This window comes from Bombyx mori, chromosome 21 (genome assembly GCF_030269925.1).
Source record: "Bombyx mori chromosome 21, ASM3026992v2".
Classification (NCBI taxonomy): domain Eukaryota; kingdom Metazoa; phylum Arthropoda; class Insecta; order Lepidoptera; family Bombycidae; genus Bombyx; species Bombyx mori.
In genome coordinates, this window is record NC_085127.1 from 9,689,751 (window position 1) to 9,717,300 (window position 27,550).

Here is a 27,550-nt window from a genome sequence, read left to right on the forward strand (position 1 = left end):
CTTGATTTTATGTATACAAACAAATAATTTTTCCGAGTTCTTAGATTTTGTTTATTAATTACGTTTCTGGATGGAATTTCCTTAGTATCGGGAGGGAAATGAATGAAAGTGGGTGTCAAGGCGTAGGCTGGGTTTGTCTTAAGTATATCTAAAAATAATGTTTATAGAAATACTTTGCTTTTAGCTAAACACGTATACATTTTTATGTATAATTTTACTTATTTCGTTATTTATTTTATTTATTTATTTCGTTTTCGTCTTTATTATGATAATCAATGATTAGCCATAGAATGGAAAACCTACAGTCACTCCCAATTTAAAATATATGTATAAGTAGTCAAATCTGGTCCGCTTTCGTGGTCTATCTTTAATTTTGACTCTGATGCGATCGAATACAACTAATCGAAAGTGGTTACTGCCACACGTCATTTCGGATCCTCCCGATCCACTAACGGTGCTTTTAGGTACCCCAAGCACCGGTCAATGTTCTCGTCGAACCCGTCGCTCGCCATGAAAGGCTCGGCGAGTAAATTAACCCACAGCCCGCTGTGTTTCTCGCCAGATCTCCGCTGGTAGATTCTGCGAAGCACGGGTCTTGCTAGGGTTCGTGTTAGCAACAACGTCAGGCTTGAGCCCCGCGAGCTCACCTACTAGTTCGGTGAATCTAGAATAACCCCTCGAGTTTACTAGAATAGAAAGAAAAAAAGGCTACTGCTGACTAAACAGAAAATAAAAATGCGGTATGTATTCCGTCAAAAAAATATTGAACGCATCCTGACATATTTTCTCAGGAATAACCAACCTTCAGAGCCTCTTCAAAAGAAACAATTTCTCTTTACGCATTACATGAATAGTGAATTGTTTTTTTTTTTTTTTTCCTACCTAAGCTGGTAGCCTTGAGAGGCTATTCCAGCGTAACCTTAACTAGTAGGTGAGCTCACGGAGCTCAAACCTGACGACGTTGCTAACACGAACCCTAGCAAGAGCCGTGCTTCGCAGAATCTACCACCGGATCGGAAACGCGACCCACTGAGAAGATCCGGCGAGAAACTCAGTAGGGCTGTGTCTGAGGGTTACTTTACTCGTCGAGCCCTTGGTCGCAAGCGACGGGTTCGACGAGAACGGTGACCGGTGCTTGAGGTACCTAAAAGCACCGTTAGTGGATCGGGAGGATCGGAGATGACGTGTTTTGGGCGACGTCGACTGCTTTCCATTCTTTCCGCAGGATCGGGAATGTAGTTACCGGCGGCCACAATTGAGAGGGTTCTTGTGTCGTGCCGCTTTATCGAAGTGGGGTGACTTGTGATTATCGTTTAAATCCCATAATGATTTCGTATATTTTCGTATTAGCTTACTTCTTTATAGGAGTTTCATTTTAATTTTAAATAAACGTCGCCTAAATATTTCATGGTGTTTGTCTTAAGGGTAAAACAAAACATTTGCTCTGGCACGATATAGCGGCCTGGCAAATAAATTTCCCTGTAAGTAATAAGCATCCAAGATAAATGAAACAACGGAGCTCTGAATATTAACAGCTACTAAAGAATAATTAAAAAAATGTTTTGCTTTCAACCTGTCTGCGAAGGTTACACATTTTAATATTACACGATGTTATTAAAAAAATTCATTATAGTCAAATGACTCAGTAAAGCAACGTATGCCTAAAAACCGGTCAAATTACGTTTGTTTATTTTAATCAGCCCGTTTCATATTACAAGACTTATTGAAACGAGTTCAATATTCAATCAGTTTTAAAATCAACATTGCTGAAACAATTTTGGTAATACTAGTTAGTAAGAATTAAATTGGTGATATGAATTAAATTACGTCCGTGACCTGAACATGCCCTAATTATTGCTTCAATTATGATCGTGGAATCTACCGAATCCTGTGATCTCACTTTTGTTGATTGGAATATTTCAAGGAGCTATAGAGAACCACTCTAACGAACTAACTTCGGAATTTGTCTATGTGTCTCCATTTAGGTACCTATAACGACTATTATTTATTAGTATTTGAAAATGGAAACAAGAAAATTAAATTGACATTGGACGTCACATCTTTGCACCGAGTGAGCAGTAACTTTATTTTTGTGCAGATAGTTTATAAAAAATGTTTATTGTTATATATTTTTCGAAATCTATATTGGTAAAACAATTCGGCCAAAGCATCCATTCTTTTCACCCTACCAACTGAATCCTGTGTCTGAGATTCATGTAATGGCTGAGAACCAACGATCGTTATCATCATAAAAAAATAGTTATAATAAATTAATCCAGTCCAGGTTCGTTTTATCTGCTAAGGATAGGGTAATTTGAATTTTGTTCTGTTAGTCTTTCCGTACCTTCATACATAATTTGCCTAAGTCATTCATGGTTTGGGAGACAAGGTACGAGTATATTTTAGAAAATACTTATTATTTTCTTGTATTAAGTACACTCTTTTAGGGAGTCACCTTATGGAATACATATAGCTCGTAAAATTTCTTATTATTTTCGGGATTTTGTCGATTATGATATCGTCGGCTTAAGTTATTACCTACCAGCAACGCACATACATGATATGGGCCTATTTTAGCGGTCTCTAATCATTTGAATCCGAACGGATTTAGAGAACGAGTATGATGAATATTCATGATGTTTATCACGAAACGTAACTTGAAGCTGAACTTGAACAGAAATTGAATAATTGTAGCCATAAAAGCACAGAATATTATAAGAAACTCATATTTATCGCTGATAACTGCGCAAATAACGTTTGATGATTTTCCTACCCAATAATGCCCTGAGCAAATATATAAATTGTTTAGTAACATTTACAAAATTATTCGCTTCCTAATTTCGGAATCCATTGTTTCAGTATGTCACAGAGAAAATGGGTGGCGCGGAAGGCACAAAATTGGATTTGGACTTCGTGGAAATGGAAAGAGTAAGGCACTTTAACAATAATTTTACACTACACGTACCATTTAACAAATGTTTTTTCTATAAATAAATAGTAAATATTTTCTGACATTTTTAGTCCAAAAGTATTATTAGGTTAAGAACGGAATGATACTGTAAAACGATAAGTAGTGCAGTAGCGACCTCGTACGTCGTAACGTGGGCAGACAACCAATGACGTGTACCGACGACCTGGTGTCAAAGAAGCTAGTAAGGACTGGGCGCGAATGGCAAGAGACCGAAAAGAATGAAGTGAATACCATACACCACATTGGGTGGACACAGGTTAAAGAAGAAAGAGGGAGAGAGAGATACTGCATAATAACATCAATAGACCTTTGCACTGTCTAACTTTGTTATCTTTAACAAAAAAATATAACAGAGACATTAAAATAAAAGTTTTAGAGCCATTGTAATTGGAAGATCTCAAGTTGTAGACGCCACTGCACTAGTTCGACCTGGAACAATGGAAGTTGTTGCTTAAACTGAAGTAGTGGATGAGATTGTTGTGGTAGTGCTAGCAGTCGAAGAAGCTGTGGTTGTGGTTGAACCTGCAGTCGTAGCTTCTGCTGTTGTTGCCGAACTTGAAGTAGTGGCTGCGGCTGTTGTTGAACCTGCTGCTGTAGAAGCTGTAGTTGTAGTCGTTGCAGCTGTTGTTGGACTTGCAGTCGTAGCCTATGCTGTTGTTGCCGAACTTGAAGTACTGGCTGCGGCTGTTGTTGAACCTGCAGCTGTAGAAGCTGTAGTTGTTGTCGTTGCAGCTGTTGTTGGACTTGCAGTCGTAGCCTCTGCTGTTGTTGCCGAACTTGAAGTAGTGGCTGCGGCTGTTGTTGAACCTGCAGCTGTAGAAGCTGTAGTTGTTGAACCTGTAGTAGTAGTCGTTGCAGCTGTTGTTGGACTTACAGTCGTAGCTTCTGCTGTTGTTGCCGAACTTGAAGTAGTGGCTGCGGCTGTTGTTGAATTTGTAGCTGTAGAAGCTGCAGTTGTTGAACATGTAGTAGTGGTCGTTGCAGCTGTTGTTGGACTTGCAGTCGTAGCCTCTGCTGTTGTTGCCGAACTTGATGTAGTGGCTGTGGCTGTTGTTAAACCTGCGCCTGTAGAAGCTGCATTAGTTGAACCTGAAGTAGTAGTAGTACTAGTAGTTGCAGCTGTTGTTGGACTCGCAGTCGTAGCTTCTGCTGTTGTTGCTGAGCTTGAAGTAGTGGCGGCGGCTGTTGTTGAATCTGTAGCTGTAGAAGCTGCAGTTGTTGAACCTGTAGTAGTAGTTGCAGCTGTTGCTGGACTTGCAGTCGTAGCCTCTGCTGTTGTTGCCGAACTTGAAGTAGTGGCTGTGGCTGTTGTTGAACCTGCAGATGTAGAAGCTGCAGTTGTTGAACCTGTAGTAGTAGTAATTGCAGCTGTTGTTGGACTTGCGGTAGTAGCTTCTGCTGTTGTTGCTGAGCTTGAAGTAGTGGCTGCGGCTGTTGTTGAATCTGCAGCTATAGAAGCTGTAGTTGTTGAACTTGTAGTAGTAGTAGTTGCAGCTGTTGATGGTGAACTCACAGTTGTAGAAGCTGTCATTGTTGCTGAAGATGTAGTAGTAGTAGTTGCGGCTGTTGTTAAACTTGCAGACCTAGATGCTGCTGTGGTTGTGCTTTGTGTTGTGGATGAAACAGTTTCAATAGTAGTTGGGGTTGAAATCAAACCATCTGTCGTAAATGCTTCTGTTGTGGGATTACTCGAAGTCGTAGTAGCCGAAGTTGAAATTATAGGTTTATTATCTATCAGCGAGACTGGAATTATTTTCTTTGGTAACAGTTCTGTCCCTAAAATATCGTCGAGATATTCCTGAATAATTGGCATAACAGGAATCGCTGTACTATACTTTGGGTTTTTCCTATGCGTTCGATTTCTTCTATCTCTTTTAAAATATGGCGCTGTTTTAATCCTTGGGTTCAATGTAGTGTGTTGTAAATAACTGTTTAAATTGTAACAAGTTCCAACTTTTATAAAGTCAAGTTTCAAACACTTCATTCTAAAAAAAAAACAAAATTAATCAAATTATAATCCTGAAATTATTTGCTACATTTATTTAATGATACTTACATACACTCCGATGCTATAACTTCTCCAGGCTTACATCTGACCATGTTTAACAATGCTGGTAATTTAAAACATTGTGGACAGAATAGTCCAATTTGAATATGGCCGACTGTGTTCGTGAATAAAACAAGCAGACCCAGAAAAACTGTAAAAATTTTTTTACATATTAATTATCATCAGTCTACAAGCGTCCACAGCTAGAAATAGGCCTCTTCCAATATATATTAAATTTTATATTCAACTCTATTAAATTTATTATTAGTTAATGAAAAACGTATGCGGTGAATATGAGTAAAATTTTACTACAAAATTATTTCAATTAAAAAATATCGTAATTTATTTAAAATTAAAATGTATCAAATACTTCTGATTAGCAAGCATGGAACGTTAATTATTTTCAATTTAAATATAAAGTTCACTTACTGTAAAACTTCATGTTTGGCTTTGTTGCAAGGAACACATTAATAAAGTAAATCGTGAAGGGAATGAACCAACTATTTATAATGAAACGAATTCTGTTCAATTCTGTCGTCACAAAACACTAACGAACAATAAATAAATTTTGCAGCTGTATTAACCGAAAACATAAGTGCTAATTATAAACTGAATGGAGGAGGATTACCATTAAAATAATACTTGTCGAAGTTTTGTTTTGTCGTGGATCGCGAATATAAAAATAATAATTTAGAAAACATTTTATTGTAATACTTCTCTGCTTGGAATTTTAAAAAACTTAAGGCCAACTCTATTCTATCTAGTTAAAATAAAACCGAAAGGTCTAAAGTAACTTAAAAAAAGATAACTCTTGGTTTTTATTTTTTCATTTTGAAGAAGCACTGTCTATTTCAAAGACAACATACAATGCTTAAACTAGTGTAAAATGTATAATCCAAAAAAATATTAATTCTAGTGTCCCCATGTTAATCGAGCAGTGATAATATTCCAGCTTTTTTTCTGAATACCACACCATATGAAATTGTGGTCTCGTTCTCAAGAACCAATCTTAAAATCTTTCTTAGTCATGTAAAGCATAATTGAAACACTAATATGTATTAATATTAAACTTAAAATAAATTGCAAATTAACAATTAATTGAAAACCTAAAAACATTGTTTTAAAATATGCTTTTGAATTGCTTCAGAAAACAGACGTAACGTGTGAATTGGTTGAAGAATTGCAAACGAAAACCAAAGAGTTTCTACAACCAAATCCAACGGCTAGAGCGAAAATGGCAGCTGTCAAGGGAATTAGCAAACTGAGCGGACAGGCGAAAAGCAATACCTACCCACAACCTGAAGGAGTGCTCGGAGACTGCATGTTGCATTACGGAAAGAAACTTGGCGAAGATACTATATTTTGTTCGTACTTCTTCCTGATTTTGGCAAATAAAGTAGATCTTCTTTTTTTTTTGCTTAGTAGGGTAAACGAGCTCACAGCTCACCTGGTGTTAAGTGGTTACTGGAGCCCATAGACATCTACAACGTAAATGCGCCACCCACCTTGAGATATAAGTTCTAAGGTCTCAGTATAGTTACAACGGCTGCCCTACCCTTCAAACCAAAACGCATTACTGCCTCACGGCAGAAATAGGCAGGGTGGTGGTACCACCAGTAATTACGCGGTTTATAATTTGCGTAATTACTGGTGGTAGAACCTCATGTGAGTCCGCGCGGGTAGCTAGGTCCGTTGTAACTATACTGAGACCTTAGAACTTATATCTCCATCGAATTATAATCAATATCACAATAAAACGATTGCTAAAAGTGTATATTGTATTTAATTTTTTTAAGTTTTCAATTACTAAAGGTTTATTTTATTACAATTACTACAGATTACTTACGTAGTACTTAAGATTACTTTTTTTTAACGCAATGTCACTAATCGTTTTGTCATTTTAGCACAATGCCTCATCGAGATGGGAGAAGCCCTAAAACAGATGGCCGATGTAAAGTATTCGCTAGACGATAACATCAAGCAAAGTTTTTTGGAACCTCTGCATCACTTGCAGACCAAGGATTTGAAGGAAGTCATGGTGAGTATTTACACGAAGCTAATCAGTGTTCAGAGCTTAGGGAATCTTTAAATTAATTTTGGGATTTCATGTTTGAAAGTTTTGGTTATGTAATGATTATATTTTCGACTCCAGCACCACCGAAAGAAATTACAAGGACGCAGGCTCGACTTTGACTGCAAGCGTCGAAGGCAAGCGAAAGGTAAAACATATTATTGTACTGTATCTTATTGACCTCAAACTTAACAATATTTATTTTTGCTTATTCTTATTGTACTTCGTGTCCGTTTCTATTTCAAGTTATTTTAAGTTTATTTCTTTGATTTATCACACAGGCCCTGGTAGGGCCAGCCCTTATATGAGTCCAAGCCATGGTTCAGCAAGACATGGTATGTTGATACCTAAACTATACACGCTAGAAGTCACCCACTAGATCACAGCGCCAGTTTTTATTTTCCTGTAGATATTAAAACATTTGCTTGTCTCTTCCATGTTTTTGCTCCTGTCCTGCGTCCGTGCCCCTCGCAACCATCACTTCACTCATGACCGGGTATTATTTCGCCGTTTGGTCTGTATTTTTCTTTTCTTTTCTTTGATTTTATTTTATCTTATTGTTGTACGCTTCGTTTCGAACCATCGCGTCGTGCTTGAACATTGATTCTGTTTTATTGAAGCGAATTTATATCAGGATCTCACATTCCAGACGACGAGATTAGACAGGCAGAAGAGAAGTTCGCAGAGTCCCTGCAACTTGCCCAAGTCGGGATGTTCAATCTTCTTGACAACGACGTACGTATAAACGGCCAAACTTACAAAATATTTTAACTTGACATATAAAAATTCATATTACCTGGAGCCACTGCGTTCATCCACAGTGCGTTTCCAGAGATCTTTTTTGCCACGTACCAACCGGCTTTAGAATGAACTCCCCCCTCTACGGTGTTTCCATATATCCTTTTTCAAACGTAGCTTGTAGAGAGTACTTAACGGCTGCCCCTGGCATTGCTGAAGTCCATGGGCGATGGTAACCACTCACCATCAAGTGGGCCGTATGCTCGTCTGCCTACAAGGGCAAAATATATATTTATAGATATATGTACATATGTATTATTATTTTCTAGGAAGAGCAAGTGGCGCAGCTCGCTTTCTTTGCGGAAGGTTTGCTGGAATACCATCAACAGTGCACGGAGATCCTGAAAGGACTTGTTTCCCAACTCATGGAAAAGTATGTTGAACTATTTTAGACTTCTTATAATGGTTCTTTGTGACGTCAGCAATATTATTTGTTTGAGGGTAGGTAACGAAACGGAAAATTTTCCATCACGCGGGTAAAGTTGCTCGGTTATGCAAATTTAGCCAAAAATCTGCCATGAACCAGTAATGCGTTTCGGTTTTAAGGGTGGGGTAGCCGTTGTTACTATACTAAGACCTTAGAACTTCAATCTCAAGGTGGGTAGAGCATTTAGGTTGTAGATATCTATAGACTCCAGTAACCTCTTAACACCAGGTGGGCTGTGAGCTCGTCCATCCATCTAAGCAAGGCTTTTGTCGGATATCTTGTGTTCTATGATGGCTACTCGCTCCACTTTTGCTGACGTCAAGTATAAATAATTAAGAAGTTGCCCCACAAAACCATCGAGACAGTTCGACTCCAGGTTTTGTTATTTTAGTTAACTAATTCTCAAAAAAAAAAACAATTGTATAGCCTAGTGAACGGGCCCACGAACCACCTGATGTTGTGGTTAACGGAGCCTATAGACATCAACAACGCCAAATTCCGCCACCCACCTTGATTCATGATTCCTAAGTCTCAGTTCTATAGTACAACGATTGCATCATCCTACAAACTGAAACGCATTAAAAATAGCCAGAGCGGCAGTACCTACCTAAAAAAGTATTTTTCATTGTTAAATATAATATCGTCTTTTAGAACGGAATAGATAAATAAATAAACTCGACTTGAAGCATGTCATAGAATTCTTGTATTTATACTCCAAGTAACGGTCCAACAATCGAACAGTCGAGCTCGTGTGTGTTGGTCAAATTCGAACGAGACGAATGCAAAACCCAATATGTACTATCTACATTACTGGGGCCACGAGTTGGCCCAACTCGCCGTGTGTAGATACAGTCTTTTGATTTGTGGAAAAAAATCGACAGTCGCATGACAAAGTGTGTGTTACTGATGATGGCCATACGCAACCAATTGTTTGGACGATGGTCGGCGTTTGCGTATAATAGGTTGGGAAAAAAGTCTTTTCGCATTATAGTAGGTATGAACTTGTAATAAAATCTCTTTGGCTATACTATTTGTATCTGGCTGGTTTTGGTATCATTAAAAGTTTAAATTTTAAAGAAGATAATTCCAAATTCAATTCAAAAAATGTTGTGAATTTTCTTAAAAAATGCGAAGAAACTTTTTCCTCAACCTATTACACACACTTAACCAGTTAGGTGATGACTTCCTTATCAGCTATCTATATACTTATAAGCTGTTATGTATAGTATAATGTATGTAATACCCTGTTATGTATAGTATATGTATTTTACTACAAAAAATCATAATTAATATCACCGAATGAATTGAATAACCAAGCTTGAATTATTTTTGAATCAGGAAAGAGGAAGCGATCAACCGTCCGAAGATGGAGTTCGTACCGAAGACGCTAGCAGACCTGAACATCGAGGGCATGCATGATTTGAACCATGGTAGGCGGTACGGTTCTAGCCAGAGTCTCTCCCGTCCCCGCCAGCCCCTCCCCCCCTCGTCGTCGGTCGGCGACCTCTCCACCCCCGACCCATTCCGAGCCTGGGAGGCGCCGCATACTGGCCCGCGCACTGGCCCCCACGCTGGCCCCCACACTGGCCCCCACAGTGGCCCCCACACCGGCCTGCGACCGGCGCCAGCCTTCAAACCTCATCCCGCACCTCGCGCGCAACCCAACGGAAAGGACCCTTGGACAGGTGAATCGGGTTTTATTTGCAGCTCATCTTCATTTGGTTTGGTTTGGTATTCTTATTTAACGGTTATGGGATTACTTATTCAAACAATTTTGCTTTTGTTTTGTTAAAAAATATACTGGTGGAGGTTTTATAGAAAGAAAACATACATATTAAAGGTATCATGGCAAGTATGTATAGTAAATAATGTTAATTCTAATAGTAACATAAAAAAAAAAAAAAAACAAAAAGATCAACCCAGTTTCTAACACATCACGCTTCTCATGGGATTCACAGTAAAGACATTACCTTTCGTTACTAATAATGACCGGCACTTACATATTACTCATCGTTATATAAATAAGTAATAATTGTTCACAGTCATCCCGTGATTTAAAAATCACTCACTCTGAACTATAGGGTCTTCTCTTGAATATATAAATATTCGTATATAAAAATATGTATAATAGAAATTTGTAGGTTCTTTCAGCTCCTTCGATATAAACTTCCACGACCAAAGTAAATGAATCTGGCCGTAATATCTCTATTTACACACCGAACTTGACTAAAGTTTTATGCAGAAAATAAAAATTAAATTAATCCATCCATACAAATGCATCGTAGCTTAAAGGATAAGGCGCCCGGTACAGTCGTATCGAGCGATGCAACCGAGCCGGTGTTCGAATAATGAAAAATTTAACTAATTTGACGTTATTACGTTTACAAATGAGTTTCCAAGCGATAAATCAAAAATTATTAAAAAAAAGTACTACATATATTTAAGGGACAATATAAAAATAAATAATTTTTCAACGTTCAACGAGATACAGTAAAAGCTTCTTAGTCGTGCTTCCTTCATTCGCGGATATAATATGCGACCCGACTCTTTATTCGTGGCTAAAGATTTCTTTATTCGCGGATCTAATCAATATTTCGGTAGAGGATTCCGTTATGTAGGTATCCAACCGAATATGCTTTGTAAACGCGTCGTCAAAAGCACTAATAGAAAAGTAAAACAGAACTTATTATAACTATGCATAAAGTATATTATTATGGTCAAAAACTTCAATTAAATTCATTTTTGTTTTTATATACATACATAAATTCTCGGTTAACACCTGCTACTGATGTTTTATGAAATACGTAATTTCTTTTCAATTCTGGTGTTATTTAATTTTGCCTTTTATAAAACCCGGTTATTGAGACTGAATTTATGTTTATATTATTATAAATACACACAATTGTTCCACAAATCAAATTGAATACAAATGGTAACACTATAATACACCGATTCTGACAAGTGTACAAATACTCATACGTGGAAATGGGAAATGAAAGTAACATTTTAGTAATATTAATACAACACTAGTGCTAATAAAATTTTATACACCAAAAAATGTGTTCGTAAAATAACAGGAATGTGTATATTAAAACGTTGACTGCCATATGGTACCACGCGGCGCACTGAAGTAATTATGTCAATTTATCTCTACGATCTTCTTACAAAGGCGCCGGAATATCTAGTAGACTCTGACGGGAAGACGAATCCGAAGATACTGAGAATGAATCTATTTTTAAGAGACTTATAAAAGAACTAGCGACCCGCCCTCGCTTCGCTTCGGAAACATTAGAACACACATGAAACCAAAAAAAAAAAAATAGAAAAAAAATTAAAAATTCTAATGGAAAAAGAATTTTTCAAATCGGTCCAGTAGTTTCGGAGCCTATTCGAAACAAACAAACAAACAAATCTTTCCTCTTTATAATATTAGTATAGATGAAACAAGCACATTAACAAACAAAAGAAGGCTAATTTAGGCAATCCAAGCGCTTAGTAACAGAAATCGACATGATTACTTCAGTGCGCCGCGTAGGACACCGGTGACCTACACGGCAGTTAACGTGTTAATAATCCCTAAACATATGAATAGTTTTATAGAATGACAATTTCATACGTGAATAATAAACAAAATATAGCACAAATATGATAATAGTTATGTACTTCTTGTAGCAACTATTATTTACATGTCTATAAATGAGTGGATTTTTTTGTTTGTTTATAATCTTTAATTAATTTAGCTTCGTTTTTTTTCTGTTCTAACATGTTCAAGGGTTCAATAATCGATTATGGGGGGTGCGATAATAATTGTACAGAAATTTGTTACAGGTCGCCGAACTTCCTTATCCTATTACATCCTAATTCCGATATCTGAATATTACATACGTATATCATTTATGTGTTGTATATGTTAAATACAAGGTCTTCATAGAGCTAATGCGTACGGGAATAAAAATTCAACTTTTCAACCTAGAATAAAAAATTTAATTTGCTATCTAAATCGAAGACTTTGTATGTATCATTATTAGTTATTGTGTTCCCTGAAAGACGTATTTATTTGAATATATGTGTGTGATTGTTATTCTTCTTCCCTAGTCGATATTTGATGTTCTATCTTCCTGAGAACGTTCAATGTTCAGATCTTATCTAGACGAACATTATTGACATGCACAATGCAGGAGACATTCACACTTTAAACCAATAATACAAGGGGATTTCGTTTTTGAAAATATTATAATGCAACAAAATGATAATTAATTATGTCATATCTGTTCATAAGATGCAAGTTATAAAAATACATTAATAATTTATTACATTGAGAAGCCAAACTTATTTGTATATTTAGAAATAAAATATAAAGTAGTAATAATTGAGTGTGGGCTATTGTATTGTTTCTCTGCTGGGCAACTAAGGTGGCTCGCAAGCCGGCTCCCCTGAGCACAAGCCCCCGTCCAACTTGGAGTTATTCCCGGGCGGTGCGCAGCGCTCCAACAATGGTAACACTCGAAGACACACAAACAAATATATACTCTAAATACAAACAAGACACACACACACACACACACAAGTACCGAGATCACACTATACAACTGAGATTTAGACCATGCCTTAATATAGATACCTACTCTAAATACAAACAAGACACATGCACACAGTAGTACCGACATCACACTATACAACTGAGATTTAGACCATGCCTTAATATAGATACCTACTCTAAATACAAACAAGACACATGCACACAGTAGTACCGACATCACACTATACAACTGAGATTTAGACCATGCCTTAATATAGATACCTACTCTAAATACAAACAAGACACATGCACACAGTAGTACCGACATCACACTATACAACTGAGATTTAGACCATGCCTTAATATAGATACCTACTCTAATTACAAACAAGACACATGCACACAGTAGTACCGACATCACACTATACAACTGAGATTTAGACCATGCCTTAATATAGATACCTACTCTAAATACAAACAAGACACATGCACACAGTAGTACCGACATCACACTATACAACTGAGATTTAGACCATGCCTTAATATAGGTGGCGGCATTCGCTTTGCTATATGTATTTGGCTTTAATTTTTTTTTTCATAAATAGGCGCTGGTCATGAGAATGTTTATGCAATTATCTATGCAATTAAAAAAAAGGAACATAAGGCCTCAGAGGGTCCTACACGCAGAATAGTCTGTTTTTTTATCAGATAATACAGATAGGAAGCTAGCCAATACTTCTGCTTTTCATAGTTTTTTTTATTGCTTAAATGGGTGGACGAGCTCACAGTCCACCTAGTGTGAAGTGGTTACCGAAGCCCATAGACATCCACAACGTAAATGCGCCACCCACCTTGAGATATAAGTTCTATAGTCTCACTCTGTATAGTTACAACGGCTACCCCACCCTTCAAACCTACCTATAGCTACGTTGCTCCTGATTTTTCTACCTAACTCCTAATTCCTATCGAAGGTTCTCGTGATGAAACCGGTCGCATTTCATCACGAGAACCTTCGATCCATCATCCTTCCCAATTTTACCGCAAAGTTGCCGTCTGAAGCGACACAGCGATCGTTATTCTAAAATAACATTGAGACTTCAACATTGTGTCCTGTGTAGCCCTTCAGTGAATATATATCGACGCTTGAAAGGCAAAAGTGACTAAGCGACAATGCGTGAACTTTACAGTAGACTAATTTAAAGTTGAAATTTATTTAAAATATACATGAGAAATACCTGAAAAAAATTCTATTTTAACGAATCTAGCTGTAGGATTGAAATTATTTTAATAGACCTAGAAATATATTTTTTTTGCGCGTCGAATATGGTTATTACCTATCATTTATGTACAAATCAGTTATTGTCGCTTAGTAACGTTTGCCTTTCAAGCGTCGATATGTATTTGTTACTCACAAAAATAAACAAACAAATACCAATCATACAAAACATACAAACCCTCACACGACAGAACAGCGGTTATAATGAACGGCTTCTTAGTTTCAAACTTTATTGTTAAATTTTAGTTCATGTAGGTATGTAGGAAAAACAGTGTTCAGTAGAGATTTATAATACAGAAATACACTACAACGCACGTAACACGCTTATGACGGGCTTGAGTGACTGTGTGGTATATATATATATTTTTTTCGATTGGCTTTAAGCTGTTTTGTGATAAGACAGCGATCTCTAAAATTAATAGAAATAGAGTAGACTTTTAAAAAACATCAATAGCTTATTTCATTTGCTGTGCATGTCAATATCATTCATTAAAACTATGAAAATTAGGTGTTGTTTGTTTCATTTCAGAGAGTAATCTAACAACTTTAAAATTAATGATTATTATTAAGAAAAATGGATCACGTTTAAAAAGAAAGTTGTTAGTTTATCCAAAGCTTTCATCGACTAAAATAACAGATTAAAATCAATCATTAGCCATGTTGTTAATAAATATTTGTGTAACTTAGAGATAGTCTTGCATTGGCAGTCAGTCAGCTTCAAACACAATTGAAAGACGAATGTAATCGTTCCTAGATTACACCATATTTATTAATTACTAACTAAATGTTCCATTTTACATCAGTTTCAACTGGAAATTTCATATCATACATAAGATGACTGGTCGCATCGCAATTCGAATTTTATCTCAACATCAAACTCTTCATTCACAATTTCCCGCGAATTTTTTGGCAGAATAAAAATTAGTTTAGGTGGTAATTAACGACTTAATAGAAACAATTTTCAGCTAGACACAACATTGCATTTCCAGCTGCAATTTGAAGATGAAGTCAAAACATTCCGCAATTACAAAACATTAATTTTAATTAATTTAGAATCTGCCAAAAGATTCGTTTGTTATAACATAATGCTCGTAATAGTGCGTGTCTGAATCAAGCCGTGTCCGTAGCTTCACCGCTCCCATCGCCCGTGAAGTCGCCGGCGCGAACACCGATGGCTCCCAACAAAGCTCCGTGCTGTACTGCTCTGTATGACTTCGATCCGGAGAACCCGGGAGAGCTGGGCTTCAAGGTAAAACCATCTCAAGACCATTTTAAGTTTAGTACTTCTTTAGCACGCGAAGAGGATTTAACTAAAATTAACTTCGACTATTTTTTTTTTTTTTTTTAATTTTTATCTCGTTTATTAACAAAAAGTCAAATCAAAATAATTTAACTATTTTCGACTATTTTATAAATATACAGTTTTCGAACGAGTTCGATATAGTAAGATTGTGCACCTGACTTTGGCGAGTCCAAATTTAATAAAATTGGTTGTTTGACAATTGAAGGGAAACAAATTATGTACCTAACAGATGCGTATAATGATTTTCAAATAGTTTACATATAAACTAATTTTAAATAGATTTCAGAAAACTGACATTTAAATATTACTTGGTAAAATTATTACTATAATGGTGGGTCCAAGCGGATTGGCACATGTTCCTGCGGTTGAAAATAATGCATTGTGGTTTGATTACTTTTTTTGAAGATTTTATGATGACCAACTATGATGTGAGTGTAGGATAATTGAGTCGTCTATTATCAAAGGTGGCAATCTGTGCATTTGGACAAAAAAATGTTATTGATATGTCAATACAGATTGATTTGAATATAATCGTCTTCTTCAAAGAATACGGTTCAAAACCTGCATTAAATAAAGGTTAATACTTAACCTGTTATTTATCTAAGATGTTGTTCCGAAGAGTTTTGTGACTGCCAATGGAATACAAAGTCAATAATTCGTTTTTCTGATTTACCAATAATTATCCAAAAGTCAGATTGCCGGCTTTGATAATAGTCGACTCAATTGGGTTATTTCAAAGTAGTTCGAAATTTGTTACGAGGTGGGCAGCGCTATCTAGGTTTTGGAGGAACAACCTGTCTGCCCTTCTATTCCAAAAAAATTGATCATCCGATCCTTCCAACATTACTACAAAAGTCCTGAGAGGCCAACACTTACATTGTCACATTCAAAACCCAAAAGAATATCGATCCTTATTCTTTTTCCCATGTTTCTTTTTGTTGACACAATAAACAACTGTCGTAATTAGATTTAGCTCAAAGTATTACAAACTTATGAATTTTAGCAAATCTTAATAAGAGTTTGTGGAAAGAATAACTTAGTAATGAGTTTAAATACTACTACACGTGGATGATTAGGCATTTGTAGTAAAAGGTTATTTTAATTTTTTTATTGCATAGATGGGTGGACGAGGTCACAGCTCACCTGGTGTTAAGTGCTTATCGGAGCCCATAGACATCTACAACGTAAATGCCGCCACCCACCTTGAGATATGAGTTTTTTAAGGTCTCAGTATAGTTACAACGGCTGCCCTACCCTTCAAACCGAAACACATTATGTACTGGTTCACGTAGATATAACCTGCCTGTACCGGCTCACAAAAATATTTTGATAATTATCAAATCATATGGTAGTATCATATACGTATATGATAATTAACAGATTTTGCTGATAAGCATATCCGTGTATTTTTATAATGATTATGATTCCAGGAGAACGACGTGATCACGCTGATCAACAAGGTGGACGACAACTGGTTCGAGGGCAGCCTGAACGGCAAGACGGGCTACTTCCCCATCAGCTACGTTCAGGTCAACGTTCCACTGCCCAATATGTAAACTTGGAACATGTAGGTGTAACACAAACATTCACTTTTAATTGAATATGCAATTTCAAAAAGGGCACATGTCGCATATTCTGTCAAATATGTTTTTTCATATACATGTAGTTTTGAGGCTTACCTACACCCATTTTATAATAATTCCACTAATTTTCAATTGCTAATAAACACTAAAATATATCTCAAAAGTAAATATTTTAAATTTTACACTGCTTTAGAAAATGATCAGTTTTTTTCATTTCCTGAACATTTTACATTATAAGAGATGTGCCCTTTTCGAAATTACATATTTAATTCATTTAAGGCATTTTAAAAATGTGTGTTTAATTTTACATTAGATCATACGGAATACCCTTACCCTTAACTATGAAATATGATTAACTGATCGTTTTTCTGACGTAACTTGTGTTACACCATTGAAATAATCTTCATATACTAAACGCAGCTACTACATAAAGGATTAATATGAATTGTTCGTAACTTCAATCGTGTCAAAAGCTCAATGAAATTATCCAATCAAGTGTATTTTATATACATTGTGTGAATACAGACTTTTTTGTTTAGAAGAAGTCTTCCCGATATTACACTCCATTTTAGAATTGTTTTTAAAAAGAAAATTCAAACAGATCTATTGTGTTATATAATTAATAATAAATAAAAACCCGTATAATACGCCAAAGAATACCTTAATGATAATATTATTAAATTCAATATACGTGTATATGTATTATTTTATTTCCTTTTTTTTATACACATTATTTTCCAAATGAATTGAGGTCGTATTTTGTAATAAATCTTATTAGTTTAACAAAGACGTACGCTATTATAATTTATACATTTTTCATGTTGCCATTTTATTCGTGACTGCTATTGTAGGCCTACCGCTTAATCGATACTGGTGCGGGGCAGGGGCGAGCTAGTGTGGTGATGTCACGTTTATGTAAAAGACAATCGCCCATACCATTGGGAATACAAGGCATTTCCCTGATTAAGAAAACTCGAAACAATTTAAATTGATATGATTTCGTCATTCTTTTCATGCGACCATTCAAGTGAAGTATGATAAACCATTAATAAGGGCAGTTATTAAAATCAAAGTATGAGATACCGAATAAATCAGGTGACTCCTTAATTTTTTTGGCTACTAATCATATAACACGTTCTTTCACATTTTAAATATATTTTTTATGGAATGGAATGTAATGGGACCTGGTAATGAGACTTTTAAGCTGAGTCAATTTATTTTCTTCGTATATTCTGTTATAATATGATAAATGATATGAAGCGAAATGAGATGAAGTTGATTAACTTGAGACTTTAATCAATTGGTGTGAAAAACCACCGTTATAACACATTTAAGTCTCAAGGATCACTAAATTAACAAAATAAAACAATTCACAATTCACTTCGCTACTCGCGTTTCACCCAGATGTCTCACTTAGACCCTCATATATTATAAAGTACGTAATATTTGCTAGAAAAGATTAAGCGATATTGTTGATCTATTACTCCAGAAGCCGCCCTCGGTAGAGCGGTAGGTCTATTTTATTTTAGTAAATTAGTTGTAAGTTTGGAACAAATTAATTTGTTTCCGTATGTAGATATTAAAATATACCAGTTATATTATTTAGTTACATTAAGACTATTGTTTAATATGATTGTAGAATCGAAAAACGTTGGTTAAAACTTTGAGCTTGTCAAAATACTATCATAAAATTAAAAGGTATAATGAATCTCAGATAAACATAGTTATGATAGTCAAAGAAATTAAAACACCAATTATTCATGTTTCCATAAGAAAAACACTGTTATCGTAATGAGAATGCGGTAAAAATTAAAACGACTTTTTGGCGTTATGCTTACATTTTCCTTAATTCATTGTTGATTTTTTCCTCTCCATAGCTCGAAGTTTTGATGTAGGTATGTGATTTACAGCTATTGCGATGCGTAGGGCAGCATTGATTCCGAACAGTGATATTATGTGTATTTACTCTATAATAAACATATTTTACATGTAGTTTATAAAATAATTTTCTTGTGTAATGTTTTATTTAGAATACCTTCTACTACTATCTACTTATTTGTGTGATGAATTGTTTCATCATTTATTTTGTTAAATACACGGCACTACTTAATTGACTAGAATGATTGATGTAAAACTAGTTAAATGTTTGAGATTAGAGATTTTGTGGTTAATTAGTTTGTCTACATAGAAATTACTGTATGCTCATATTGCTGCATGATTGTGTATGTTAAGATGACGGTCTTGCCACCAACATTGAGTTTAAATTTTTACGTGAATTAATATAAATAATTTCATTTATGTTTTAAGGAGTTTTCATATTAGGTGTATTTTCAAATGTTATATTGTCACCTTCTTGGATATCAAATTTAATATGTTTAACGTAATTTACTCCCAAAAATAAATATTAAAAAAAATCAATATTATCATATACGAATATAGAACAATTATAGTAAAAAATATTTTTTGAACTCGCACACTCATTTCGATTTAATTCACTTATAAATACATATTTAAAAATCGATTAAAATATCCGAGTGGAGTACATTTTTCATCATCCCTAAAATCACATATGCTAGTATTTAAATAAATAACAGTAATCATAATAAATATAAATGTTGTCAATGTGGATGTTGCAAAAGTTAATTAAATTTCATCGCATCATTTGTGTAGTAATCGGAACTCATTCGATCATGTTTCTGGCATACAAAAGACAATACCTAGATCTAATGTTAGTCGTACGTAAGTTCATAAATGAAATGTTCTTCAAGTGTCTCTTAATATAAGTATATCGAGTATATTATAATAATTATCTTCAATGTTACAAGAATCGATATTTTAATGTTCAAAAATACCGCGATGCGGATATAATTATTGCATGTGTCCTTCGTCTTAAAATTAATACTATTCACATATATTCATTTTGAATATGACTGTTATTGTTTATTAAAATTTCTAATGGCTTGCAAAAATTGTTGGGAACGTAAAGTTCATTAGGTATGTTGTCGCTTCGCACCGTGTACGTTGTATTATGCAAAGGAATCAATTTGTTTCCAAAATACTCGGGACAGAGTCGCCCGTGTAGTAGACAAATAAAAACAACATATAAAAATTATATTCTTGAAAATACAACCACTTATTTAGTAATCAAAATCTGTGATGCGCAAGTAATAACACTAAAATACTAAAATTTGCAAATAAAATTAGTCTGCATTATTTATCACATAAAACAAATTTGTATAGTTTTTGGGATCTTCTATCAGTAGATTCTAATATTCGCTAACGGTGCGGCCACACGAGTTGTCTTGTTACTATGTGCTTGTTCATGTTACTGTAATCTTGAATATTGTGTAATTTTAATAGGTGTATCTTGACAAATTGCCAATTGTAAAGCAATAAAATTGGTTTGTATTTGAAAATATCCAAAACGCTCGTTTTCGCCTATTAATAAAATGTTAACAATTAAAATTAAGTTAAGCGTTTTCATTTCTTATTATAATCCCCTAAGTAGTGTTAGAATCACCATGTAAAACAAGAAATCATGAGTCCCACCTTTTACAGCTAGGTCTATTTCTACAGAAATTTCTACTAGAAACAGGCCATTCGTCCCGGTTTGAAGTCTGGGGCAACAATTGCACTATTAAAACTGAGACATAGAACTCATATGTCAAAGTGACAGGTGGTGTTCCATCCAGGTGGGCCGTGAATTCGTTCGCATATCTGTACAATAAACAACAAAAGAAAAAAAGACTGAAAAAGAATTGTATACATCTATAGAGATTTATAACGGAACCAAATATCCGAGCGTGCGATACCGCCTCCGCCGCTGCCTTAGCCCCCGCTGCTACAGACCTCTCTGAGCCGGGGAACACGCACCCTCGGCGCGCGAAGACGACCGGCAAAATATTGGCAATCTTAGCTTGTCTGTACTTTTTTCAACTCATTTAGTTTTATTTCACTTAATTGTGTCGCTTTTCTATTAAAATCTTATCCAAATCAGTGTTAACATCAGTTCCATATCCTCTTTGCAAACAGCCCGGAACACTGAACACACTTTACTTTACTGGTGGTAGGACCTCTTGTGAGTCCGCGCGGGTGGGTACCACCACCCTGGTTATTTCTGCCGTGAAGCAGTAATGCGTTTCGGTTTGAAGGGTGGGGCAGCCTTTGTAAATATACCTGAGACCTTAGAACTTATATCTCAAGGTGGGTGGCGCATTAACGTTGTGGATGTCTATGGGCTCCAGTAATCACTTAACACCAGGTGGGCTGTGAGCTCGTCCACCCATGTAAGCAATAAAAAAAAAAACAGAAACCCACAAAAAACTCACAAAAGCCCCGTCAGTTGGAATTTTTAGTGTTAAAGATATCATTTAGTATCTTATCTTACTGCATAACATTACCTCGATGTTATGGAGAGTACTCAAGTGCAGTTATCCTCAATTTCTACTCCAGTCCTATGGAGAGCCGTCAATAAGTACATTGTGATATTGAGAACTATCGTATCTCATGTTTTAGGGATGGTCCGTGTATAGATCTGCCTATCTGTACTGTAGCTATGTATAAGTTCAATGTACTTGTAGTATGCAGTTTGTTCCTGTGGCAAGTACCAAATCTTCAAAGAATTTTTTTTCTCGATACCAAAATGAATATCTGTCCTCTTTACAGTTAAAGTAACTGGATTCTTTCATCATAATATGGCGAAATGTGATACAGTATTTGGCTCTCCAGAGGTTTGTGTCATAGTACTATCAGCGGAAAAAAGATTTAAAGAGTGATAGGCATTTCAGAGAAAGAAGTTTTCTTAATACATATATGTGACGATATTCACAGGGGAACGTTCCTGTTACACTAATTTAATATTTAATTTAAACAATGATCGGTTGTCTCACCATGACTGACCATTTACAATTTGAATGAATTAATGAAGATCTAAAAGATGAATTTTATTAATTTATAAGATGGGTGGACGAGCCACGGCCTACCTGGTTAAGTGGTCACCGGTGTCCCATGACTACAACCTAAATTCCACCATATACTTTGAGACAGTAAAGTCGCACTTTCTACAATACAATAGCTGCCTCACACTTCAAAATAAAATGTATTACTGCTTCACGGCAGAAATAGGCAAGGTGGTTGCATCGACCCGTATGGGTTCACACAACTCCCTGCCACCAGTAGGTACCTAATAACGAAAATTATTTTTCTTGTTTGATTTTCATTAACACATGATATTCTTTCATCGTTCAAGTTACACATTTGCTAAGTACCTACCTATTTCATTAGAAAAAATTGTGCCTTCATAGCTAACCGATACCTACAAATGCATTGACGCATCTTCTTTAGGTTACGACTTCGAATGTGAATGTACTTAAAAATCTTATTTTATACCGGGCTACTCAAATATTGAAAGACTCGAAGCTAGGATTCATTCATTTGATGTTACGGGTGGTACCGGAAATAGTAGTGAAACAAAGACACCAACTCTAGTCGAGAACCTACCGCAGACGACTTGCAGCAACAATACTAGTCTATAACTGGTCCTAAAAATGGGAATTGAATGAATAAATTAAATACACGACACGTAGATCTAAAGCCATTTATTTGTAATTCAGAGAAAAAATTAGAATATCTGAAATGTTTTGCATATTTTTGTTTTTGAAGTGTCAATCAAACTACTAATTCAAATACTACAATTTTTAAAAGCTGCATATCTACATGCCACCACGGAGTCTCAAAACCAAATGTAAAGTAGATTCTTTCTGGATGTTGTAGTCAGATAGTGTACGGCCATCTTCAAGCTGTTTGCCCGCAAAGATCAATCGCTGCTGATCCGGAGGAATTCCCTCTTTGTCCTGAATCTTGGCTTTCACATTTTCGATGGTGTCAGATGCTTCAACTTCCAATGTGATGGTTTTACCGGTAAGTGTTTTGACAAAGATCTGCATGCCACCACGCAGTCTCAAAACCAAATGCAGAGTAGATTCTTTCTGGATGTTGTAGTCAGATAGTGTACGGCCGTCTTCAAGCTGTTTCCCCGCAAAGATCAATCGCTGCTGATCCGGAGGAATTCCCTCTTTGTCCTGAATTTTGGCTTTCACATTTTCGATGGTGTCAGATGCTTCAACTTCCAATGTGATGGTTTTACCGGTAAGTGTTTTCACAAAAATCTGCATTCCACCTCTGAGACGTAACACCAAATGCAGAGTAGATTCTTTCTGGATGTTGTAGTCAGATAGTGTACGACCATCTTCAAGCTGTTTGCCTGCAAAGATCAATCGCTGCTGATCTGGGGGAATTCCCTCTTTATCCTGAATCTTGGCTTTCACATTCTCAATGGTGTCAGATGCTTCAACTTCTAGTGTGATGGTTTTACCGGTAAGTGTTTTCACAAAGATCTGCATGCCACCACGCAGTCTCAAAACCAAATGCAGAGTAGATTCTTTCTGGATGTTGTAGTCAGATAGTGTACGACCATCTTCAAGCTGTTTGCCTGCAAAGATCAATCGCTGCTGATCTGGGGGAATTCCCTCTTTATCCTGAATCTTGGCTTTCACATTCTCAATGGTGTCAGATGCTTCAACTTCTAGCGTGATGGTTTTACCGGTAAGTGTTTTCACAAAGATTTGCATGCCACCTCTGAGACGTAATACCAAATGCAGAGTAGATTCTTTCTGGATGTTGTAGTCAGATAGTGTACGACCATCTTCAAGCTGTTTGCCCGCAAAGATCAATCGCTGCTGATCTGGGGGAATTCCCTCTTTATCCTGAATCTTGGCTTTCACATTCTCAATGGTGTCAGATGCTTCAACTTCTAGTGTGATGGTTTTACCGGTAAGTGTTTTCACAAAGATCTGCATGCCACCACGCAGTCTCAAAACCAAATGCAGAGTAGATTCTTTCTGGATGTTGTAGTCAGATAATGTACGACCATCTTCAAGCTGTTTGCCCGCAAAAATCAATCGCTGCTGATCTGGGGGAATTCCCTCTTTGTCCTGAATCTTGGCTTTCACATTTTCGATGGTGTCAGATGCTTCAACTTCCAATGTGATGGTTTTACCGGTAAGTGTTTTCACAAAAATCTGCATTCCACCTCTGAGACGTAGCACCAAATGCAGAGTAGATTCTTTCTGGATGTTGTAGTCAGATAATGTACGACCATCTTCAAGCTGTTTGCCCGCAAAAATCAATCGCTGCTGATCTGGGGGAATTCCCTCTTTGTCCTGAATCTTGGCTTTCACATTTTCTATGGTGTCAGATGCTTCAACTTCTAGTGTGATGGTTTTACCGGTAAGTGTTTTCACAAAGATTTGCATGCCACCACGCAGTCTCAAAACCAAATGCAGAGTAGATTCTTTCTGGATGTTGTAGTCAGATAATGTACGACCATCTTCAAGCTGTTTGCCAGCAAAAATCAATCGCTGCTGATCTGGGGGAATTCCCTCTTTGTCCTGAATCTTGGCTTTCACATTTTCGATGGTGTCAGATGCTTCAACTTCCAATGTGATGGTTTTACCGGTAAGTGTTTTCACAAAAATCTGCATTCCACCTCTGAGACGTAACACCAAATGCAGAGTAGATTCTTTCTGGATGTTGTAGTCAGATAATGTACGGCCATCTTCAAGCTGTTTGCCCGCAAAAATCAATCGCTGCTGATCTGGGGGAATTCCCTCTTTGTCCTGAATCTTTGCTTTCACATTTTCAATGGTGTCAGATGCTTCAACTTCTAGTGTGATGGTTTTACCGGTAAGTGTTTTCACAAAGATTTGCATGCCACCTCTGAGACGTAACACCAAATGCAGAGTAGATTCTTTCTGGATGTTGTAGTCAGATAATGTACGACCATCTTCAAGCTGTTTGCCAGCAAAAATCAATCGCTGCTGATCTGGGGGAATTCCCTCTTTGTCCTGAATCTTGGCTTTCACATTTTCGATGGTGTCAGATGCTTCAACTTCCAATGTGATGGTTTTACCGGTAAGTGTTTTCACAAAGATCTGCATGCCACCTCTGAGACGTAATACCAAATGCAGAGTAGATTCTTTCTGGATGTTGTAGTCAGATAGTGTACGACCATCTTCAAGCTGTTTGCCCGCAAAGATCAATCGCTGCTGATCTGGGGGAATTCCCTCTTTGTCCTGAATCTTGGCTTTCACATTTTCGATGGTGTCAGATGCTTCAACTTCTAGTGTGATGGTTTTACCGGTAAGTGTTTTCACAAAGATCTGCATGCCACCACGCAGTCTCAAAACCAAGTGCAGAGTAGATTCTTTCTGGATGTTGTAGTCGGATAGTGTACGGCCATCTTCAAGCTGTTTGCCCGCAAAGATCAACCGCTGCTGATCCGGAGGAATTCCCTCTTTGTCCTGAATCTTTGCTTTCACATTCTCAATGGTGTCAGATGCTTCAACTTCTAGTGTGATGGTTTTACCGGTAAGTGTTTTCACAAAGATCTGCATGCCACCTCTGAGACGTAACACCAAATGCAGAGTAGATTCTTTCTGGATGTTGTAGTCAGATAATGTACGGCCATCTTCAAGCTGTTTGCCCGCAAAGATCAATCGCTGCTGATCTGGGGGAATTCCCTCTTTGTCCTGAATCTTGGCTTTCACATTCTCAATGGTGTCAGATGCTTCAACTTCTAGTGTGATGGTTTTACCGGTAAGTGTTTTCACAAAGATCTGCATTCCACCTCTCAGACGTAATACCAAATGGAGAGTAGATTCTTTTTGAATATTGTAATCGGATAATGTCCGTCCGTCTTCAAGTTGTTTCCCAGCGAAAATCAGTCGCTGCTGATCTGGAGGAATGCCCTCTTTGTCTTGAATTTTTGCTTTTACATTTTCTATGGTGTCGGATGCTTCGACTTCTAATGTTATGGTTTTACCAGTGAGAGTTTTTACAAAAATCTGCATGGTGGTTTCTAGAACAAAGAAGGAACTTTAATGAAGATTGACGGATGAATTCCCTATTTCGGAGTATTAAATGGATTGACGAACAAAACAAAAGAACAAAGACTTTTAGTCATCACAAAATGGCGACGATCATAAATTACATCGTCATTGTTTCAGATTTTTTTGTGTGTACAAATGACAAACTTGATTTTCAAACTTTTCTTGTTGACAATAATTATTTCATGCAGTAGAGTTGTGATATTTTTGAAAAATTGAAATATTTCCTACCTTTTTGGAATTCACAAAAATTATTAAAATTATCACAAATTGTAGGACACGTCGTGCAACTAGGTAGCTCTTTCACGAATGAATGAAATTCAACTTGACTCTTGAAAGCAGAATAAAGAATTTTATGACCTGGTAACTAAGACTTTTAGGTCAAGTCTTATTTTAATTATAATGAAAACTTTTTATATGAAAAAAGATATTATGAAATGAAATAAAGTTGATTAATATGAAACATGGTGTGAAATGAAATGAAATGAATGAAATGAGATGAGACGAGACGAGACGAGATGAGTTGAGTTAATTTAATGAATAATATAATAAATTAAAAATTCCATGTATTCCCTTCAGGCTTGTATTTTAGGATTATTCTCGATCACTATTTTAGGAAGTCGTTGCCTGAAAGAAATCACTCTGAGCAATATGGCGGAATGTTGCTATACGTATTCAAACAGTTTTTAAGCTTTGACGATTGTTTTATGTTTTGAAAAATATCTATCATAAATTAATATGTACTTTAGGACACATAAATTTATTTTCACTTAAGAAGTAATAGTAAAACTTATGCAAAGGCTTAAACAAGTTTTTATCTCTAATATATCGATTAGCCCACCAAAAGGCTTGGTGAAAACGTACAGCTGATATGTGCGAGTGCGGTGAAAATTCAATCAGCTTGTAGGAGTTGTAAATGAGAATAATAGAAAAGTTAGAGCTAGAAGAACAGCTGGTTGCCGGCGATACTCATTTTTTTATTACTTATTTATTTATTGTTAGCATAGAAGTAGAAAGACAGTCTTAATTTGCATCTGTGCTTGAATTAGGTGATGAAACCTGTATCTCAAGCAGCAGTGCTCCTCGTTCGGAGTGGGGAGCAGAAGATGGTGAATTGCTGAACGAAATGATGGCAGAGCTTTGAACGATTACATTTTGTTCACCTATAGGGCGTTGATTGTAGCAGCAGTTCATCAGAATAAATAAGCTAGGCAAGAATACTTTCGAATTAACACATAAAAAATGCTAGAGTTTTTTCAAACACTTTTAATCTTAAGTATTTGTGGTTTTTTTTCGTAATAGATACAATAGCCAATGGCCCATATGACGGTAAGTACTGATCGATGCTCATGGACACTGGCAATGCTATACTCCTTTCAAACCTTGATTGAACAAGAAGATTTCATAGAGCTCAGGAAACACCCTTGAGAGGTGTTCATTTTAAAACCGGTTTGTATGATCAGTGAAAATAACAATTTGAAGTAGTAAGGATTCGAAGGGGAATATCGATAATCCGAAAATTCATCAACAAATCATCTATCTATCTAATCTATCAACAAATCTAACGTCCATCTGGTGTAGTGGTAAGTGACATGGTCACTACACAAGGG

At 36.2% G+C, this 27,550-nt stretch overlaps 3 protein-coding genes across 16 annotated transcripts in view; 1 reads left to right on the top strand and 2 right to left on the bottom strand.

Annotated features, from left to right (window-relative positions):
• The window catches only part of LOC101742460 (endophilin-A), a 41,608-nt gene extending 21,144 nt beyond the window's left edge, over positions 1-20,464 (top strand). For 2 of the 12 annotated variants that reach the window (XM_021350195.3, XM_062674738.1), the window contains exons 3-13: positions 2,860-2,928; positions 6,166-6,382; positions 6,923-7,056; positions 7,171-7,237; positions 7,371-7,424; positions 7,739-7,824; positions 8,157-8,260; positions 9,653-9,744; positions 12,727-12,810; positions 15,237-15,358; positions 16,843-20,464. In XM_021350195.3, the coding sequence (XP_021205870.1) occupies positions 2,860-2,928; positions 6,166-6,382; positions 6,923-7,056; positions 7,171-7,237; positions 7,371-7,424; positions 7,739-7,824; positions 8,157-8,260; positions 9,653-9,744; positions 12,727-12,810; positions 15,237-15,358; positions 16,843-16,968 (1,155 nt within the window). In that variant the 3' untranslated portion in view covers positions 16,969-20,464. Of the gene's footprint in view, positions 1-2,859; positions 2,929-6,165; positions 6,383-6,922; positions 7,057-7,170; positions 7,238-7,370; positions 7,425-7,723; positions 7,825-8,156; positions 8,261-9,652; positions 10,000-12,726; positions 12,811-15,236; positions 15,359-16,842 lie in introns of all 12 variants that reach the window. The other 10 variants (XM_021350193.3, XM_021350194.3, XM_012693375.4 and 7 more) reach the window with 8 other exon arrangements.
• Positions 3,276-5,585, bottom strand: LOC134200871 (mucin-22-like). 3 transcript variants are annotated; one of them, XM_062674736.1, is made up of 4 exons: positions 5,448-5,585; positions 5,028-5,169; positions 3,716-4,956; positions 3,276-3,556 (listed from the first exon to the last, which is right to left on the bottom strand). In XM_062674736.1, exons 1-4 carry the CDS (start codon positions 5,458-5,460, stop codon positions 3,423-3,425), a joined length of 1,530 nt encoding a protein of 509 aa, XP_062530720.1. In that variant the 5' UTR covers positions 5,461-5,585; the 3' UTR covers positions 3,276-3,422. The 3 variants fall into 3 exon arrangements, with proteins under 3 accessions (XP_062530720.1, XP_062530719.1, XP_062530718.1); XM_062674735.1 differs by having other exon boundaries at positions 3,668-4,956; positions 5,448-5,584; XM_062674734.1 differs by having other exon boundaries at positions 3,276-3,571; positions 3,668-4,956; positions 5,448-5,584.
• A 2,113-nt stretch (positions 20,465-22,577) lies between the features above and the next one.
• Positions 22,578-26,302, bottom strand: LOC101742698 (polyubiquitin-A). Its single transcript, XM_004929639.5, has 2 exons — positions 26,172-26,302; positions 22,578-25,912 (listed from the first exon to the last, which is right to left on the bottom strand). Exon 2 carries the CDS (start codon positions 25,902-25,904, stop codon positions 22,707-22,709), a length of 3,198 nt encoding a protein of 1,065 aa, XP_004929696.2. The 5' UTR covers positions 25,905-25,912; positions 26,172-26,302; the 3' UTR covers positions 22,578-22,706.
• Between the last annotated feature and the right edge of the window lie 1,248 nt (positions 26,303-27,550).

Excerpts from the sequence above, each read along its gene's own strand:
- LOC101742698 (XM_004929639.5), bottom strand. The coding sequence starts at position 25,904 with ATGCAGATTTTTGTAAAAACTCTCACTGGTAAAACCATAACATTAGAA.
- LOC134200871 (XM_062674734.1), bottom strand. Across the intron at positions 4,957-5,027 it reads GTTATAGCATCGGAGTGTAT|AATGAAGTGTTTGAAACTTG; the intron begins GTAAGTATCATT and ends TTTTTTTTTTAG. Across the intron at positions 3,572-3,667 it reads TACAGCTTCTACAGCTGCAG|CTTCTACAGCAGCAGGTTCA; the intron begins GTTCAACAACAG and ends CTACAACTACAG.